The following is an 18,471-nucleotide window of genomic DNA, read 5'->3' on the forward strand; positions in this document are numbered from 1 at the left end:
GCCCTTAGTCAAAAACAATCGAGGATGCCCCGCATCAAGAGCTAACCTATAAAATAAAATAAATTTAAATATTCTAAATAAGAAAGCAAATGTCAGCAGTTGCAGATTACATAACTGTTTACTTAGAAATTCCAAGAACATCCACCGACGACAAATTTAGAAATAACAAGACCGGATTCGTCTCTCCGCCCGGCGCCCCGCCCTCACTGCTCCGCCCCCATTGCCCCGCCCTCCGCTGCTGGGCCTGCGCGCGCGGAATTTTGGCGCCTGCGCGTGGGACGGAGGGAAGGAACATGGCGGCTCCGAGCTTCCCCACACCGTTGCATGGGCACGTGGGCCGCGGCGCTTTCACCAATGTGTACGAGCCCGCGGAGGATACGTTCCTGCTGCTGGACGCGCTCGAGGCAGCAGCGGCCGAGCTGACAGGGTGCGAGGAGGACGAGGGTCCCGCGGGAGAGGGCTCGGGCGTCCTGGAGAGGCGGCGGCGAAGGAGAGCCAGGGAAAGGATGCTGTCTGCCCCGAGAGGAGGCGGTGTCCCTAGACTTGGCGAACACGGATACCAGAACGCCGTTACAGACGATTTCCCTTTAGATTCCTGTAATGAGCGGGCCAGGGATCTCTCTACTTTTGTCAGGATGTTGCTTTGGTCTCAGGAGCTCCACAGCTCCTTGTTACGCCAGCGTGTATCTTTTCCGCAAGCCCCCGAGAGCAGTGATGTGATGACACGCTCAAAAACCAAATATCCCGAAAACGTGGCTTATTAATATTGAATTTTTTCGTCAATATTAAAAGTTGCCTGGCATTTAATTTACTCAGTATACAAAAGCACCCTATAGTAAGGGAAGGGCACAAAAATGAAGTGAGGTTGTGAGATCGTGGCGTGGATAAGTATTTTGAAACCCAGTGAACAGCATATTCTGCCTTGAACCACTAGCCAGTTCGTCACGTGTGGCTACCAAACCCTTGAGAGGCGGCTAGTGCAACTGCAGGACGTAATTTTTCATTTAACTTAAAATTTTAAATAGCTACAGAGCTAGCAGCCTATAGAATTTTCCCTAGCACTTTGTAAATAATAAAGTTGACTTGTTGAAGTGCACCCCCATAAATTTTAAATGACATTAAAAGAATGAATACTTGCATTGTTATTTTTTTAATGAAAGGAATTTGAGTAATTAGATTTATTTAAAGATCAAGACTTGAAATTGGTTATCTCAAGATGAAACAGCAGTCAGGCTTCATAGATCTGTATTTCTGTATTGTGTTTATCTCTCTTAAACCTGGTCAGATTTTTCCACATATAAAATGCCCCAACGCTTATTAAACCAGCTTTTCATTGTAAACGATGGAACTTTGGGATTTACTGGAATGTAGAACGGTATATTTCTTTTTGTAATTTGTCTTTTAGTCTCAAGATACCCCAGAAAGATTTACAAGCACAAATTGCATTGCAAAGTGTGCTGTGAAAGGAGCTGATTTTGTTATAAAGTCAGATTATTTCTGTTCTTGGGATTCTGTTTATGAAAGCATGATAGTTATTTTCAAATAAAAACCTCCTAGTAAGGTTCAACAGACCTTCCCACAGAATAATAAAGTTTTGTCAGATAATGTGGGTTGATTCCAAAAGTTAGAAGCTGCTAGAGTTTATTATTGGATAGTTGTCTGAGGCGTTAGTAGCCAGCAAGACCTAAATCCCATTAAACCCATTTCTGTGATAGAGAAAACTAATGCTTTTGATGCATATGTAGATTATAGACAGGGAAGTCAATTTAATTGAAGGATAAAATAGAGTGTAATAAAGAATTTATTCAAAAGCATTTTAAAGTTATACTAATATTCTAAGATCAGATTCTGTGAGATTTTCTCAGTTCTGTGTACAGCTGTACAAATAACGAATTTCCTTCCTGCTCTAAATCTATTAAGGGAAAGGGGGAATTTTTTTCCCCTAGGATAAGCTAATGGATTTGTGAATGGTATGTACTTTTAAATGATAGAGAAAACATCATAAATAAATAGTATAATAACTAACCCTATAATTTTAGGGAAGTACTAAACTACTAAACCCTTGTGAGAAGGGTTGATGTTTTTCATAATAATATTTTCAACCCTCAACCCATAAGTAAGTAGTATAATAATTAACCCTGTCATTGTAGGGAAGTACTAAACTACTAAACCCCTGTGAGAAGGGTTGATGTTTTTCATATTAATATTTTCAACCCTCAACCTTATTCCATAGTTTTATGTAAAGTTTTATAGTAATTAATTGGAAGCCATCTATTTTATGGATTTTAATTACACACCCCAAACAATTCTGAGTTAAACAGTATTAAATAAGCACAAAGTGGTTGTCAGAAATTAGTGTGTTTATAAATTTCTTTTGTATTTCCATATATTTGCAGATGAGTGATGCTAGAGAAATACACATTAAAAGTCGATTGAGCATCATTTTCTGTGATGTATATTTTTATCCTACTATACTCATTTATTTTATTTTGCTTTTTTAGAGTGGAAATATGCCTTGAAGTTGGATCAGGGTCTGGAGTGGTATCTGCATTCCTAGCCTCTATGATAGGTCCTCAAGCTTTGTACATGTAAGTATAAGTATATCAAATTCATCCACATCTTCCACTAAGAAATTCACTAGGGATATGACTGCCTGAATGAAATTATTTTTGTAAATGAATGGTATATATCTGAAAGGGTCTACTTAAGTATAGTAAGGACTCAGATTATAAATTATTCTTCCCTAAACATTTTAACTGCATGTCCAAAACTGTTCCATCATACTACATAATTATAGAAGCAACAAAATAATTTTCGGGTATTTCTAAATTTGAAATTTTTAGTGGTGGCATAGTATTCATTAGGTTCATAGTTTAATTCCTTGAGATGTGTATGCATGTCTGTAGTTTCTACTCTTGCACATTATATCAATGTAACAATCTTTTTCATGAATATAACATCTTATTTCTTTTTCCTTCACCATTATTCAGGCATTTTCGTTTTCTTCTAAATCTGCTTTGTAAAAAAGCAGTGGAACATTTAAAAATTTTTCAGTAATAGGTTGCCTCATGGTCGTAAAATACAGTTTTCTTTCTTTTCTGTTTCTAGGTGCACTGATATCAACCCTGAAGCAGCAGCTTGCACTCTGGAGACAGCACACTGTAACAAAGTCCACATTCAGCCAGTAATTACAGACTTGGTGAGCTATTCATCCTTGTTCAATTATAGTTAATTTCCTTTTCAAATAAGTTAAGGTTAAGATGATTAGGTCAAAGAAGCTTGAGTGATAAATTAATTAACTTTTAATCTACCAAATAGTATTCCCCATAATTTACAAAGTAAATTCTTAACTGATGTAATTCATCTTGTCCAAAATTCAAAGGAAATTTCTACTGTCTTGGAAGGATCAGTCATCTTTTGGTCAGAGTGACCGAGAATCCAGTTTAAACTGGCTTAAGTAAAGTGCTTGGCTTCAGGCACAGCTGGCTCCAGGAACTCAAATGATATGACAGGCATCTTTTTCTTAGCTCTGAACTCCTCTGTTCGCTCTGTTTCTAGGTAGTTTTTTTCTTCTTGGTAAGAATATACTTGCATGTCTATACCTCACTTTTCAGCAAACACCTCCCTTACCCTTCCATGGAAAGAAACTCTTTCTATTCAGTTACTCTAACAAGCCCCAGAATGAGTATTGCTTGGATCATCTTGGATCATATGCCGTCTCAAAATCTCTCACTATGGCCAAAGGGGATTGAAATATGCAGATGACTGGCTTAGGCTTGAGTCATAGTCCCAACCCAACAGCTGCACTGGGATAAGCCCTACCCATGCTAAATGGATTGAGAATGAGAGGATAGAGAATTTACCCATTAGAGATCAAGGAGATAAAATCAGAAGAAAGAGGGGAATGAGGCCTGGACAGGTTAAAAAAAAAAATCACAGTCATTTTAAGTTACACATGTATTTCCCAGTTGCAGTTTTCCTTTAATATTTTAATTAGTAAGACTTGGTTAATTTTGGACATTTGTTGTTGTTATAAGTGCTTTTTTGTAAGCAAAAAATCATAACACCATGTACCAGATAGGGATAAGAAATAAAAATGCTTTCCGTACTTCTTGACCTGTATTCTTAGTGTTAAGAGTATTTAGCTTTTCTGCTTTTTTAACTCAGAAATGATTTTTCAGCTTAGAAGGAATTAAGTCAAATATGTTAGAAATTCTTACCTATTAGAACTTGTTACTGCTGTTAAAAACGAGATTAAAGGTGCTCAGGTGATTTACATGGGATCACTGTGAAGGTTTTGCCTTTTAAAATTTTAACTTATTTCTTTAATGTGTCCATGATTAGTGTTAAATATATGTTTTTGGTTTAATAATAAAACTTTAGATAAATAAGAAATTCAGAATATCTTTTTTTGTAACAGAGGTAGAAACTGAGGTGAGGTTCATTTTTTAAACTCATGTAACTAATAGAGTGATAATTACAGAATTTAAGCCCAGACCATTGAATCTAAGTCTAGAAGTCTCACAACTGTTTCAAGACATGACTCGTGGTAGTCCATGCCAGTCAGCTCTTTCGGTGGTTCGAGGTGATGGTGACCCTGAATGCTGACAAAGAAGGAGGAAGGAGGCATTAGCATGGGTATTATGATGCACTTACAAAACCCTGTGTTTGTTTAATATTCAGAACACTAGGCATAGATTATCACAGCCGTGATCAAAATCATTGTTTTAGATAACTAAACTTCCTGTTTACAAAGTAGTACTTTTATTTTGCTTATTTTTTAGTTTTAGAAAAAAGATATATCATATGGCTTTCCTTACATTCCTAAAATAAACTAAACATAACTTTATCTTTGATTGATTCAGGGTCATTAATATGAACATTAGTTACTATTCTGTGCTAGCTGTGATGAGGATTACTCAGGGCTTTCTGCCTTACACTGAGTAGCTAGAGCCTGCAGTGATTTTGAGTTTTCATTTCCTCCCCTCTTCGTCTCTCTTTTCACTTGCTTTATGTTGTTTTATTTTACTGTTAACCTGTTGGTGGCATTTCCACTCTCTCTTTCCATGTGCTGTTTGCTAGAATACCAAACAAGTGATTTAGTTAAACTTGTATTTAAGCTAAGAGTTCAGGGGCTCTAAATAAGAGCCTCTCGTATAAATAAAGTACAATTTGCTATTTGAATTTAAAACTTCTTGTCAGAGGCTTTTTTGCTTACTTCCCCATTTTTAGATCTGTTCTAATGCTCTGAGACCACCCAAAAGCTGAATATGGATGGGTGAGGGTGTGTGTGATTAGACCTTATATCCAGTCTACAGTGACTTTCTCATTTAAATCCATTTCCTTTTTAAACTACATAATTTTCTGTATTTTAATATCAGTTTGTTCCTTTATTTAAAATCCATACTGCAATGATTATTAATATATAGTACCTCAGAACCATTTTTTTTTTAAGATTTTATTTATTTCTTTACAGAGAGATAGAGAACACAAGTAGGCAGAGCAGCAGGCAGAGGGAGAAGGAGAAGCAGGCTCTCTCCGCTAAGCAGGGAGCCCGACACGGGGCTCATTCCCAGGACCCTGGGATCATGACCTGAGCCAAAGGCAGCGGCTTAATGACTGAGCCGCCCAGGTGCCCCCACCTCAGAGCCATTATAAACAATTACAAAGCAAATTCTTTTTTAGTTTCCCTTCTCAACATTTCTGGAAAATTACCTTCTGGACATTTTTTTTTTTTTTTACAATGTGAGAAACTTAATTCCTTTATGTAATTGAAAATTGGTTATTTCAAATGTATTTCCTCATGCTGCAGTATCACTACCAAAAGGAACAGCAGATAACTAGTCATCTTCCTACTTGCAGACGAAGGTATTCCTGAATCACTTCCCTCAAAAATGTTACTTTTCACTTTTTAAATGAATAGAGAAAGAAGAGGTAACACCTCCTCAAAGATACTATTCGTGTGTTGTCTTTGAACTTTATAGTTAACAGGCCTATTAAGACGACAAGCAGAAATGCTTTTAGAAACCAGGATAAAATGGAAGTTGCAAGGCAGTGTTTCACACTGTGTGTAAATAGCCCAGTGATGTGCCCAGTACTGAGACGGTATGACTGAGTGTTAAATAACTTTGAATCACATGATGTAAAAGCTCTTTCCTCTCTAATCCTCCTTCACCCATTTTGATTACATCTGGGAGAAGGTCTCAGTTTTAACACCTTTTAAACACTTGCAGATGTCTCTTTTTTTTTCCTCTCTCTTAAAGATTTTATTTATTTACATATTTATGAGGTTCCTCATTAGCGCAGTAGGCAGCACGTCAGTCTCATATTTACATATTTATGTATTTATTATTTATTTGAAAGACAGACTGTGAGAGAGAGCACAAGTAGGACAGAAGAAGGAGAGGGACAAGCAGGCTCCCTGCTGAGCAGCCCCCCCCCCCCCGCCCCCGCCAGTGGGCAGGTCGGGGTGGACTGGAGGTGTTCCATGTGAGACTCCATGTGGGACTCCCTGTGGGACTCAGTCCCAGGACTCTGGGATCATGACCTGAGCTGAAGGCAGATGCTTAACTGACTGAGCCAACCAGGCGCCCCCTAAATGTCTCTTTAACAAAGAGGCAGAAGGCCTGCGTCACTCTCAGACTGGAAGCAGTAATTATAACCATGACATTTTTTTAATTTATATCCCATTTATCCTTGTAGTCATTTCTATTTCCAGGAAGTAATACTGATTTCCCTTTAGAGCAAATTTATTTAACAACAAAAAAAAAAGGTCCATTTAAAGAAAAATATTTAGTGAATAATGGTAGGTCTCTGTGCATACATGGGAGAATTGTAAGAATGTTAATAAAATACCTGACTCTTCAGACCCTGCCTTGAAGTACTTCAGCTATTCCAGCTCAAGAAACAGCCTCAGGGGGGCGCCTCGTTGGCGCAGTTGGTTAAGCGCAGTTGCTAGGTGACCGACTCTTGATTTCAACTCAGGTCATGATCTCAGGGTTTGTGGGATGGAGCTCCACATCAGGCTCCGTGCTCAGCGGGGAGTCTGCTTCCTCTTCCTCTGCCCTGTTCAGGCATGTGTGCACGTGCGCACGCTCTGTCTCTCTCTCTCAAATAAATAAATCTTAAAAAAAAAAAGAAAGAAAGAAAGAAACCGCCTCAGAATGCATGGACGAGAGTCTGTACAAAGTGGTAATTGAAGGAAATGGCTTTAGATACAGTGTTTTTACTTTACTGTGCCTGTGACAGTGCAGAGTGGCATGACTAGACGTGGTTTTGTGAGTATGTATATAATTCAGCCATCAGAGGAACCAAAGGAATACTTTAAATGGCATTGTGCCCTGAAAGCACTTTGTTTAAAAAGACATTTTTGTTGTGGGTTCACAGAAAATTGCACCCAGTGGTTTAAAGGTTTACAAAATGCCAAACAACTGAGATTTTCAGTGTCTCTTCCACATTTTTCAGTCCTCTCTTTATCTCATTGTCCCAGCCAATACATTTATTTCTGTATCTTTATTTTATGAGTAAAGTAGAAAGCAGATATATATATATGCACATATATATGTGTATCTATTTTTATCCATATGTATTTTCTGATGTTTTTTATTATCTCATAAAACATTTCTCTTGGTTACAGAAAATAAATGTTTAAGTTAAAGCAATAGGTTTAAAGCATCTATATATGTATATAGAACATAGGAGAGCTTGCTTCCTTATTTAATCTTCCAGAAGTGAACCCAGAGTATAAACATATGAGCTGTTGAAAAGCAGAGGCTTTTTGTACATTTTATGTTCATTCTGGTAAATAGTTTAATTTCCTCTTTTTAGGTAAATGCATACAACCTATATCTGAAAGAAAATATAAAAATATTTATCTCTGTCTACAATTTTAGTCCTCTAATACATTTTTCTCTAAAAACATGGGAAGAAAGTATTTTTAAAGATTTATGTATTTATCTATTTTAATTCTGAGTCCAGTTTAAAATTCTGACTATTGAAACATTTAGGTCAAAGGCTTATTACCAAGATTGAAGGGAAAAGTTGATCTTCTGGTGTTTAATCCCCCCTATGTAGTGACTCCACCTGAAGAGGTAAGATGGGTAACAAGATTTAATTATTAATATTTTCAGCTATTTTCTTTATAAAATCAAATGAACTCATTATATGACATTAGTCAGCTGCTGATTAACACAAACTGGTCTGATATTACTCATAATTGTCAATAGTTAAGGAATCTCAAAGTAATGGAAATACAGTGACCCATATTCATCCTTAAAATTCCTATCAAAATGAAGCCATATGTTTAAATTTGTGTGTGTGTCCCCTTTATCATGAATGGTAAATTTGCAAAACAATATTTTTAATCATCCTTAAATTCATTATAGGAATTCTTTCTGAAAGTCAACAATTTCCTTCTTTGACAAGTGTGGGGGCGCTGGTTCTTATTTCAGGTAGGGAAAAGAAACATCTTGAAATATATGATTTGGAAAATCTCAGTAATGAAGAGGTAAATCATATCTGAATTTTAAAGAGAGAATGGTCAAGGCAGACAAAGTTTAATAATGAACTAAGGCCAGCTTTCCTTGAATTTTTCATGATCCTGTTTTATTCATCAATGAATCATGGCAAGACTGATAGACATTACATTGTCCTCTGCCAAGATGGCAAAGTGTGTGTAGGTGCTATTACTACTAAGGGCAGCTAAGCAACTAAGAACTTGTTGCTCCTCTGACTAGGAACTCCTATGAGAAGGAAAGTCATTGTCACAAGGTTAACAGAGATCGAAGCCAATGCAACTTAATACAGCTCTTTAGGAAGGGACTGTGTGAATAAATCCCAAGAATGATAAAAATGTTTCAGTCCAATAATTTCAGTTCCTTGAGATATAATTTAAGAAAATTATTCAAGGGATGCCTCGGTGGCTCAGTGGGTTGAGCCTCTGCCTTTGGCTCGGGTTGTGATCCCTGGACTCTGGGATGGAGTCTTGTGTCGGACTCCTTGCTCGGTGGCTTCTCCCTCTGCCTCCTGCTCCCCCTGCTCGTGCATTCTCTCTTGCTGTCTTTCTCTCTGACAAATAAATAAGTAAATTTAAAAAAAAAAAAAAAGAAAGAAAGATAAAGAAAAAATCATTCAACAGTAGAATGAAAGTTGATGTTCACAAAAATATGCTTATTGCATGTTTATTTATGATGGCAAAGAATATGAACCTATATATGTAACAGAGGAAATGCAGTTAAGTAAATCATGGTCTATCAGGTCTACAAACTTCCAGCAAGACTAGTGAATGAAGAGGAGATTCTGGGAACATGGGGACACGAATAGGCTTCCTTTCTCCCACATTTCCACTACTAAGCTACGTACTTGCTTCTCCTGAGCTGCTGGAACATGGAGATGATTGAGAGGAGGCAGGACCTCTGCTCTTTCACAGTCCCAACAGCGAGAGCGAGTGTCATAATTCCCATGAGCTGATCGGTTAGCTGAACAGCAGAATCAAAGTGTAGGACAATGAAGATTTCCTTGAGCTTTAAAAACATGTTTTACAAAATAAAGCATTAGGAAATGAATTAAAAGAGAATCTGGTCTCTGCCAAGACCTAATCGGTGCTCTGGAAACCAAATGAAAGATTTTAGCGCACAGAACATGAAGTTTAAAAAAAGGAAATCATGAAGGCAAAAGATAAGAGACTTAGAGTTTAGATCCAGGAGACATAATATAAAAATAATGGGAGTTTGTGCATCTAAACAATTGTGGCTGTACTTACTGGTATATCTAGGAACAGGAGCTGAGGTACTTCTGGTGTGTGCCCATGAGCCATGAAGGATCAAGAGCAGGCCCAGCAAGGCTCAGGTAGCAGGCAAGCAGCAGACCACCAAACATGACTCCTCCCCGGAAAGATGGAAACACTCCCTCTGTGGTCTGTAAGAATGTGCCTGGTGCCAGGAGATCTTCCCGTAGGGACATTTCTAATGCAAGCAGATAAACCTGGCTGAGCATCCCTGGGGAGGCGTATAAACAGGGTCTAGCACAGAGGGGTCTTAGTCGAGAATAACGAGAGACAGGCTAATCACCATGCAGTGTGTCTGTCCACAGACCATTTTACCTGATGAAACATCCATAGAATGGGCTCCGCCAAAATACAAGGGTAAACCAAGAAAGAGGAAGACAAGAGCCCCAGAAAAGAAGTAATTCTAGGAATGCCAGGAAAGAGAAGTCTCTAGGAGGAAAGTCTTGACAGAAAACAGAGGAACTGATAAGTTTCCTAATATAATTTGTGGAAAATTGTATCGGGATGTTTATGGTGGATATGGGAATAATTTACATTAGATACAAAAAGGGGTGCCTGGGTGGCTCAGTTGCTGAAGTGTCCAATTCTTGGTTTCCACTCAGGTCCTGATGTCATGGGTGGTGCAGTCGAGCCCGCGTGGGACTCAGCACTCAGTAGGAGGCTGCTTGGATATTATCTCCCTCTGCCCCTCCTCTGCTCCGTTACACTCTCTCTAAAACAAATAAATGAAACTTCTAAAAAACTTAGATGCAAAAAAATTTTAGCAAATGAGTGCATCAGGTGCTCATCAATAGCTACATGAGATAGGATGCTTTTGCATTATAAAATCTTAGACCGCCAGTAAAAGAGTAAATCAGAACCATACCTGATCATATGAAGAGCTCATCTGAAGGTATTGTTGAGTGAGAAAGGCAAGGTAATGGGGTAAAAATACAGAATATAATCCTGTCTTTATAAAACATGGACAAAAAACACACACAAAAAATTGTGTGTGTGTGTGTGTCTAAGATGGGGAAGGAGCAGACAAGCAAAACAGTAAGAAGGGAAAGTGCAATTTTTTTAAAAGCAGGTATATGAATGTATTTCCCTTATTTATAAAATAGTATATGTATAAAGTTATAGGTATAAAGAAATTTACATTAATGAGGAAATGTATATCATTTAAATGAATAAAAACAGTAAGCATGATTGTATACAATTAATTTAAACTATGGACAAAACCAGTGAAAGATATAGAAAGAAAATAATTGTTAGGGTTAAAATAGTTTTTGAATGGTTTCTTCAAAATATTCTTTAGTTTTGAAAACAATTATACAATGATAAAAATCTAAAGATTTTTAAGACCTTATGAAATTTCATGGGTTTTGCTTCTATATACAATATAATTAGATTGTTACATGAAGAAATGCTTTGGTGAGCCTTTATGTATTAAATGGGTTTCTTGAAAAGGTCTATATGATTCATACTTTAATCTAGAAGAGAGTCAGATTGAACAGGACATGTTGAAACCAACTTCCTGTAAAGTAGGTCTCTTATCATGTAAGATCTCCCTTTTAGTTTCTTCCTGATTGTTCTGTATTAAGTATAAGAATCACTTATGTCTATCAATATAAACACTGCATAAATAGTAACAGCTATTACTAAGCATTTGATATGTGCAGAGCAGTGTTTTCAAACTTCAAATATATTTCCTCCATTATTCCTAGCAATGGAAGAAATTAATTTGTTACCATTTTTCTACTTTTACAGTTGAAACTATTGTTTTTCTGATTTTACAGATAAGGGAGAAAACTAATTCACAAAAATGACAAACTTGCATAAGGTCACAGGGCTAGGAAATGGTGGGGCTCAGATTCAACTTTTCTGCCTCCTGGACAGCAGTAAAATACAAAGTGTATACTTGTTTGGTGAATGTTACTTGTCAGAAAGATTCTGCGTGTGATTCTAAATGGAACTTGAATCAAAACAAAACAGTCTTTTCTAAATGGTCACAGGTAGGAAGTCACGGAGTAGAAGCGGCTTGGGCTGGTGGCAGAAATGGTCGGGAAGTCATGGACCGATTCTTCCCAGTGGCTGCAGATCTTCTGTCACCAAGAGGATTATTCTATCTAGTTACCATCAAAGAAAACAATCCAGGTAATCCAGACTAGTTTATCTTTAACCACTTACTTTGCTGAAAGTAAAAGTTAATAATGTTAAAGACTAAAGTAACCTGAGATACTATACATAGAATCACTGACAACAGCTCACACAAACATAACACTCATATTGAAAGAAGAGAGAGATTTTTAAGATGTAGTTTTTTCTGGTTTTAGAAAGTACGATTTTTTTAAGGGAGGAGGACAGTTTTTCTCCTAATTAATAAACTAATAATTCAAACACAAAATCTGTGATATCCTTTTTTAACACCTCACTCTGAATATTATGAATTTTCTCTCCACATTGTGGTCTTCTCCCTCCATATCGTAGTCTTCATGCCCTTAACAATTCTTCTGTGTACTCTTCAGTTCGTGCAAAGTTTTGTTACGGATATAGCTCAGGATTTTTAGATCTTGGTTTTCAGATGACTCCATTAACTAAATTGACCATAATCTTTCTTCTCTTTCAGTACAGAAGTTTGATTTTCATCTTATACCTTACATCCTTAGCCCCTCAAATCACATCATGATTACTAAGTGTTCCTTTGTTTGTAACTCCATTTTAATTCAGTCTTTTTACTATTACTTACTTACAAAAGGGAAGGTGTTGCTTTTTTCAATATGCCTGAAATAAGCTACTTCATTTACTTGTACTGTTTAGTGTCATTGTACAGTTTGCCCTACTTTCATTGGCTTTTTTCATCCCAGAGGAAGTGTGGAAGGCCAGAGTGGGAGCGAAGCAACTAAACTAATTATTTGCTATAACGACAAATGTAATTAATGTTTGAATCCAGAGTAGCCACCACTGCAGAGCAAGGCTGTTCAGTCTGATTAGAGTTCTCCCTGATACCTTGAAAATGCAGGTGCTTCCATTTGACCGAAGTCAGTCTCAATAGAAATTTACTTGGTCTACATTATTTTCTCAGATGAGTAGAATTTGTAAATAATCTGCATTTACAATCTCGCTGAACTGTTTAATGATCATACACTCTTCACCAGATGATTGTGATTTTACCTTTTGTATTAATTTTTATTCCAGAAGAAATTTTGGAAACAATGACAACAAGAGGTCTACAAGGAACTATTGCACTTTCCAGGCAAGCAGGCCAAGAACTCCTCTCAGTCCTGAAGTTCACCAAGTCCTGACTTACAGTGTGTGCTGTGTATTATGCTGGATATGTATATATTGATAATATTTATTATATTGAATATATATATATGAATATATAGAGAGGGAGAAGCTGAATGTATTTGGCATATTTGAAACTGAAGTCATTTCTTGGTTAACAAGTGAAATTGTCGGGTTATATAGAAAAAGGTGAGAAGAGGGGCACCTGGGTGGCTCAGTGGGTTAAGCCTCTGCTTTTGGCTCAGATCATGATCCCAAGCCCCGCATTGGGCTCTCTGCTCAGCAGGGAGCCTGCTTCCCCCTTCCTCTGCTTGCCTCTCTGCGTCCTTGCGACCTCTCTGTGTCAAATAAATAAATAAAATCTTAAAAAAAAAAAAAAAGAAAGAAAGAAAATGGTGGGAAGAACACAGCATAGCTAGGTAGGTAACCACTCCTGTGGAAATAGTTGCATAAGTGCTAGTAAATGCATGTATGATATTTATTATTTGCGTTTTATATAAAATCTGAACATGAGTGCTGTATCCAGCCACGAAACGTGAGTCAGGTCTGAAGGTGTCCCTAATATACCATTAAGTGAAAAAAAAAATACGGAACAGTTTAATGCTGTTGTATACATGTGTGTGTAATTTGAAACCCAGCAGAGAGGGTGTGTGTGTGTGTGAACATAGGGATGCCTCGGATGATCCGTGGCAGGAGGGAACAGAGGACTTTGCTCTTTTATGGTAGCATTTGCACAATGATAACATATGACTTGTTTATTTGTAAAATGTTTTCATTTAAAAATTATTTTTACTTTACTTTCAGTTGCTCATTGTCTCCATTCTATTTCTATTATTTAGAATGCCTTTTGCCTCCATGTTTCTCCCTGGTCATATTTTTCCTGGCTTTTATCCTTTATCATATATTTCTGTTTTCTTCTTGCCTATATGTGTAGGGTCAGAGTGAGCAGAATCTAGAATTTATTTTTAACTGGGCTAGGAGCACCTGGGTGGCTCAGTTGTTGAGTGTCTGCCTTGGGCTCGGGTCATGATCCCAGGGTTCTGGGATCTAGCCCCAAATCCCCCATATCGAGCTTTCTGCTGGGTGGGCAGCCTGCTTCTCCCTCTCCCACTCCCCCTGCTTGTGTTCCTTCTCTTGCTGTCTCTCTCTCTCTGTCAAGTAAATAAATAAAATCTTAAAAAAAGAAGAAAACAAAATAATAATAACTGGGCCACAGAATCAACTGGAGAAGCTTTTGAAAATTATAAATTCCTAAACCTGACCATAGACCCATGGACTCCTCTGCTGAACAGACCTAAAAATGGCATCTTTTAAAATGTGCTTCCCAGTGTTCCTTAAGTAATGTGCCACATTTTAGAACTATTGTTTTAAATTGCATTATTATTTAATGCTTAGGACAATGCACAAAAAGAGTGGAATTACTCTCCTTTGATGTTCAGAAAGGTCAGATAACTTGTTGAAAGAAGCACAGTAGTTAAAGGGTTAAGCCAGTATGACAGCACGCAGCCACAGATCTGACTCCCAAATGCTTTCTTTCAATTTGCTTATACTGCTTTCAGCAGTCAAGATGTCTAAATCCTTATTTACTTGAATCTAGTATCTGTAAATATGTACCCCTTCCCAGAAATAGTCATCTGAAATGTTACAATTTAAAAAAAAATCGTTAAAAAACTTAGAACTTTATTGTGGGTTTTTAGTTATAGTTTTGGAGAATGGGGTCCTGAGTGTTTTCAGATAATGTTTGAAACACTTTAAAATTCCTATAGAAGACTTCTATCAACATAGATTAAAAAAAAACAGAAATGCTACATAAATGACCCCCAAACTTCACATGTGTAGCTGTTAATGGACTAAATTGTGTCCCCCCCAAACTCATATGTTGAGGTGCTAACCCCCAGAACCTCAGAAGGTGAGTGTATTTGGAGATGAGCCTCAAGAAGGTAATTAAGGTTAAAGGAGGTCATCAGGGTGGGCCCTGATCCAGTCTGACTGACCTCCTTACAAGAAGAGATGAGAACATACGGAGACATCAGGGATGTCTGCACACAGAAGGAAACCACGAGACGCGTTTCTGCATGGCCTGCTTCCCTCTGTGATGTGATTTTGGAGTTAGCATCGGAGCCTTCCTTGATGTATACATCTGCTTTATGTTACATGACCTTCTGCCAGTGGGCGTGTGGATAGGTGCTGGGCCTACTCATGCATCTCCAGTGCTAAAATGCCAGCTGCACCCCGTATTGGCTGTGTGACGTCAAAAAATGACCCAGCCTCTCTGGCCGGGTTTCCTTACCTATAAAAAGGAGCCCCTCACAGTACTCACCTGGGAGAGCCTTAAGACCAGTAAGTGAGAGAACCCTCACAAAGCACTTGGCACAGGGCTTCACAGGGCATAAGTGCTAAATAAAGGATGAGTAGGGGAGGAGGAGGGAGAGGCCTTGGGGATGAGGTGGAGAGGGGGAAGAGGAGGGTCAAATGCACCTTCAGCTATGGGAAGGCAGCTCTCTACAAGCCAAGAGGAGAGACTGCAGAAGAAATCCAGCCTGGTGACGCTTTGTACTTGGACTTCAGCCTCCAGAATGGTGAGAAAATAAATTCATGTTGTTGAAGCCACCCAGCCTGTGGTATTTTTCATAGTGGCCCTAGCAGACTAATAATAGTAATTAAGGACAGGGAAATACCTGCATTCTGCAAATGAGAAAGCAGTACTAGGTGAAAAGTGGATGTGGTATGCTGGTGGGCAGTAACTGTGGCCCGGAGCCTACAGGGGGAGAGGTGTAGATCCAGCTCTCTTTGTGGTAAGAAAGAGCTATTAAATACAGGAAGAAAGAGGACCTGTAAAACCACATCATTTGGCCCAAGGGAAAAAACTAACTTTATCGTACCTTGAATGAAAAGAAAAATAGTAATAATCTGTTACTATTATAAATTGTGCTACCCTCTATTGTAGGATTTAATTCATCCTATTTGTGTGAGGTAGCAACATTAACATGAAAAAATTAACATTAAAATTATCTAAACCATTGATCACCAAGAAGCTACAATCAATGAGTGCAGGAAAAAAAAAAAAAAACAAAGAAACAGATACCTAAGGGATATAAAGAGTGGAATTGTTACATTCAGATTGTGGAATGTTTGATATGTTTAAAGAATTAACATAAAGCTCACAAAAAGATACTGTTTGGAAAGAACAAATTGAAGTGGACTTTTTAAAATGAGAAATAGAGACATGGAAATGCATTAGTGTTAATTTGTATTTACCAAAAAGAAAAAAAAAGGCAAGCAAAAAAACTACAGTGTATTTTAAAACATAGGAGTGATAATATTCCATTCCAAAATTTAGTTGTAGTTCTTTTTTTCTTTTTCCCTCATACTGGGAAGAAAAAGGAATACAAATTAAAATAGGACTGAAAAAAAGAGAAAAATTCCAACAGTACTGAAAAAACTCAAGAGTAAGAGAAATACAGCCATGTTAAGATCCCTTATGATTACGTGTAAATCATTCTATGTGTAGATGTAGTATGTGATTCATACACCCAAATGACTTTGTATATAAAATAATGCAATACATACCATTGTTTTCATTTTTCTTTTTATGTAAACTTTGTATTGAGGTGGAACATACCTGATAGACTGTATATATCATAGGTGTCTAGCTTGATGGATTGTTATGAAGTCAACATCCATTTAGACTACACCCAAATCAAGAAATACAACATTACCAGCATGCCAGAAGCTCCATCAGATTCCCTTCCCAATCATCACCTCTCACCAAGGGAAACCACTCGCTGGCTGTTCGTATTAGTTTTTTATTCCTGGGTAGCTAACGGCTCTAACTTCATTGGTATTAGCACAAATTAGTGGTCTCACAGTTTCTGGGTCAGGAGTGTGGGTATAGTAAGCTGGATTCTCTGCCTAGAATCTCACCAGACTGTAGTAAAGGTGTTGGTCATGACTGTGACCTCGTCTGGGGCTCAGGATCCTTTTCCATGTGGTCATGGGACTAAAGTCACTATTTTCTATCTGTTGGCTGGGGGTAGTTCTCACCTTCTACAGGCCTCTCCTGGATTGTGGTGCCATGATCACCTCCACAGTTCACAAAATGGTCCCTTGCTTCTCTATGGCCAGCAGGAGGATTTCTCTACCTTCAAATTGACAGTGAGGGCCTAGAATCTTTTTGAAAGTGCTCATCTGATTAGGTCAAGTTCACCCAGTATAATCTTCCTTTTAATTAATCCAAACTCAACTGATTAGGAACCTTAATTACAACTGCAAAATTTCTTTACCATTGCCATTCAATCTAACCTAATTACAGAGAGAAATCAAGTTATTCAAAGTCCTACCTATAGTCAAAGGATGGAGGTGATATAGTGCATGGCAGCAGTGGGAGTGAACCTTGCAGGCTGTCTGAGAATTCTGTACATTCCTTATACTGCAGCTCTGGTCTTCCTACTTTGAACCTGTATTAATGAATCATATGGTATATACTCTGGTGTCTAGATTCTTTCATTCAATAGTGTTTTTATTTTTTTTTAAAGATTTTATTTATTCATTTGACAGAGAGAGAGATCACAAGTAGAGAGGTAGGCAGAGAGAGAGAGAGAGAGAGAGAGAAGCAGGCTCCCTGCGGAGCAGAGAGCCCGATGCGGGGCTCGACCCAGGACCCTGAGATCATGACCTGAGCCGAAGGCAGCGGCTTAATCCACTGAGCCACCCAGACGCCCCTCAATAGTGTTTTTATGAGGTTCTTCCATGGAGTTGTGTACAGCAATGACTTACTCATTTTCACTTTCGTATATTCTCATTATTTCCATTGTATGAATATATCAAAATTTATTCACTCTACTGTTGAACACTTGGATTGCTTCTAGTTTTGTATCACTGTGACCACATTTGTATCTTTCAGCAAACATGTATGCATTTGTGATAAATACATACCCACAGTTATCTTCAGCTTTAATAAAAACAGGTTTCCCGGGGCGCCTGGGTGGCTCAGTGGATTAAGCCGCTGCCTTCGGCTCGGGTCATGATCTCGGGGTCCTGGGATCGAGCCCCGCATCGGGCTCTCTGCTCTGCGGGGAGCCTGCTTCCTCCTCTCTCTCTGCCTGCCTCTCTGCCTACTTGTGATCTCTCTCTGTCAAAATTAATAAATTAAAAAAAAAAAAAAACATTAAAAAAAAAAAAAATGAGAAACAGAATTTTCAAAATTAAAACCCACAATGGACAGGGTAAACAGATGGAAAGAGAATTAATGAACTGAAAAAAATTCATTGAGTGTTGCCCAAAGAGATAAAAAGAAAATATGAAGGAACAGTAAGGATTATGAAGGATAAAACAAGTAAAAGTCCCAAAAAGAATGTAAGAAAGACATGGCTAATATTTTCCCAGAATTGACTTTTTAAAAAGAAGATAGATTCTGGATG

General features: G+C 37.9%; 1 protein-coding gene across 2 annotated transcripts; it reads left to right on the forward strand.

Annotated features, from left to right (window-relative positions):
• Positions 1-287: 287 nt before the first annotated feature.
• N6AMT1 (N-6 adenine-specific DNA methyltransferase 1) lies at positions 288-15,427 on the forward strand. 2 transcript variants are annotated; one of them, XM_046001493.1, is made up of 6 exons: positions 288-427; positions 2,502-2,588; positions 3,109-3,199; positions 8,007-8,090; positions 11,779-11,920; positions 12,962-15,427. In XM_046001493.1, exons 1-6 carry the CDS (start codon positions 294-296, stop codon positions 13,066-13,068), a joined length of 645 nt encoding a protein of 214 aa, XP_045857449.1. In that variant the 5' UTR covers positions 288-293; the 3' UTR covers positions 13,069-15,427. The 2 variants fall into 2 exon arrangements, with proteins under 2 accessions (XP_045857449.1, XP_045857450.1); XM_046001494.1 differs by lacking the exon at positions 8,007-8,090.
• Positions 15,428-18,471: the final 3,044 nt, after the last annotated feature.

Source organism: Meles meles, chromosome 4 (assembly GCF_922984935.1).
Source record: "Meles meles chromosome 4, mMelMel3.1 paternal haplotype, whole genome shotgun sequence".
NCBI lineage: Eukaryota > Metazoa > Chordata > Mammalia > Carnivora > Mustelidae > Meles > Meles meles.